This window comes from Prosopis cineraria, unplaced genomic scaffold, assembly GCF_029017545.1.
Source record: "Prosopis cineraria cultivar Desert tree isolate PC_DT_omini unplaced genomic scaffold, ASM2901754v1 PC6, whole genome shotgun sequence".
NCBI lineage: Eukaryota > Viridiplantae > Streptophyta > Magnoliopsida > Fabales > Fabaceae > Prosopis > Prosopis cineraria.
Genome location: NW_026555337.1, coordinates 16,402,613 through 16,404,584, shown reverse-complemented (window position 1 = coordinate 16,404,584; position 1,972 = coordinate 16,402,613). Strand labels below are relative to the sequence as shown.

Sequence of the window (1,972 nt, the reverse complement as noted above, 5' to 3'; positions counted from 1 at the left end):
ATTAAAATTTTCAGGCTGTTCAAAACTTTAGAGCCAGGACGTGCAAAGTAGCCAGGTTTAGACATAAACATAGACTTTTTCGTAAAGTGAAATGGGCTCGATCAAGTCAACGAGGCTCTGCCATTATACGTGGATACAATAATTTTATATTTCCTTAAGGGAACACTATTATCGATCCTATAATTTTAATCTGTTTCAGTATAGGCAGGGACTAGCCTTAAAATTACCCGGACAGAGTCAAAGAAGCTAGCATATGCCATGCCCACCATAATACAACGAACAAGAGAGCCATTCAAGTATGACCATAACCATAGATCAGAATTTATTATCACCCCACGGTACAGACCCAGTCTTCTATTTCAAGGTGCAGTAATAAGAAAACAAGGTGCTGATGACATTATCTAATTAAGGGCAAAAGACAACCTTATAGTTTGTTCCTCCTGGGCAAGTGAAAGTGCTAGTTGCATCATCCTTGGTATAACTATAAGCATCAGGACACCTAGTCTTGAAGAATCTAGAATAATCAGTTGGTCCACAGCTTCCAGAGTTGCAACAATACTGATCTGTCTTAAACACTGCGCATGGGTTGTTACAGCCTCCTGGAGCTTTTAGCTGGTTAGGGCACTGTCCGTTGATATCCGCGGTGCAGCGGATACCACGTGTGCAGCCATTAGAGGTTGGGCTGAAATCCATGGGAACATTGAAGCCGTCGACGAGTGAAATGTCTAAAAAGTCGTTGTTCATGTATTGGTTAAGGGCAAATTCTGCAAGGGTATTTGGGGGAGTTCCATAGGCATTGCATTGAAGCAAGCCTCCGCAATCACCGGTCTGGCAGTGCCCACGTCCTGATCCGTCGAAGTTACAGTTGGTTCGGGCCCATATGCGAGCCCCTTTGGTGCCTGGGGCCACGTCAACTGTCCACATCTCGCCGGAGTTTAGCCGTCGACCGCCACCGACAGGTACTGCGGCTGCCCACACGGTGTAGGGGCATTTGTTTGTGACAACGAATCTGGCGGCTTGGGTGGTGACAGTAAAGGTAAGAACCAGAAGGATGGGAAACACTACAAGAAGGCTTTTTATGACTACCATTTTTGTATTGACTGCTCTGCTTCGTGAGTGTTAAAGATAACTACGATGGTCATATATATAGGGTTCAAGCTATGGAGGATCCGACAAGTTGGCTTTGAATCATGAGCTCGATTGTGCCAGTCCATCTAGTTAGGATGTCGGCATAAATTGCGTTTCAGCTAATCACTCCGACTCAGTATCAAGGATATGATGGAATCGAAACCGTTTAAGTTTTAATTTGTATAGTTTATGTTTAAAATTTTTATTTTATATTTATTAAAATAAAATTATAAAAAAAAATTTAACAAATCTGTCTGATCACTAATTTTGACAGTTAAAATTTAATTTGCAAAGTTCAAATTTAATATTAAGATTTTTATAATTTTTATGAATTGACTATATAGATTTATTCTGAATAATTTAGATTTAAAATTTTTAACTTATAATTTAAAAAAAAAAACGTTTGGAAACTGTGAATTGGGAGATTATCTTTGTTTGTATTATTACATTTACCCAAATAAAAATTTATACAGATTATAAAAAAATTTTAATAGTAAATCTTGACTAAATTATATTTGAATAGTTAATATATAAAAATTAAAAACATGTAATATTAAGTTGGATTGTTCAGATTGAATATGTATCAATCAAATAGGTTGTGAACAAATTTATTAAAATTTTTTAATTTTTTTAATTTAATAAATATAAAATAAAAATTTTAAATCTGGACCAGTTTATTTAAATTTGAATAGCCTAAATATCATTCCCTTTGATGAACACCATGCTGCCATGCCACCCAAGCTAGACCCAAATTATCATAGCTAGTTTGGCAAAATTTATGAGAGTGTACAATCTAATTCTTTTCAACATTTTGAAAAAAATAAAAATTATTGATCAATGATTT

The 1,972-nt window shown here is 35.9% G+C and overlaps 1 protein-coding gene across 1 annotated transcript; it reads right to left on the bottom strand.

Annotated features, from left to right (window-relative positions):
* Positions 1-271: 271 nt before the first annotated feature.
* On the bottom strand, positions 272-1,125 carry LOC129314324 (protein P21-like). The gene has a single exon (XM_054957727.1). It carries the CDS (start codon positions 1,087-1,089, stop codon positions 406-408), a length of 684 nt encoding a protein of 227 aa, XP_054813702.1. The 5' UTR covers positions 1,090-1,125; the 3' UTR covers positions 272-405.
* Between the last annotated feature and the right edge of the window lie 847 nt (positions 1,126-1,972).

What these genes read in the sequence shown, in the direction of transcription:
- LOC129314324 (XM_054957727.1), bottom strand. Translation starts at nt 1,089, where the DNA reads ATGGTAGTCATAAAAAGCCTTCTTGTAGTGTTTCCCATCCTTCTGGTT.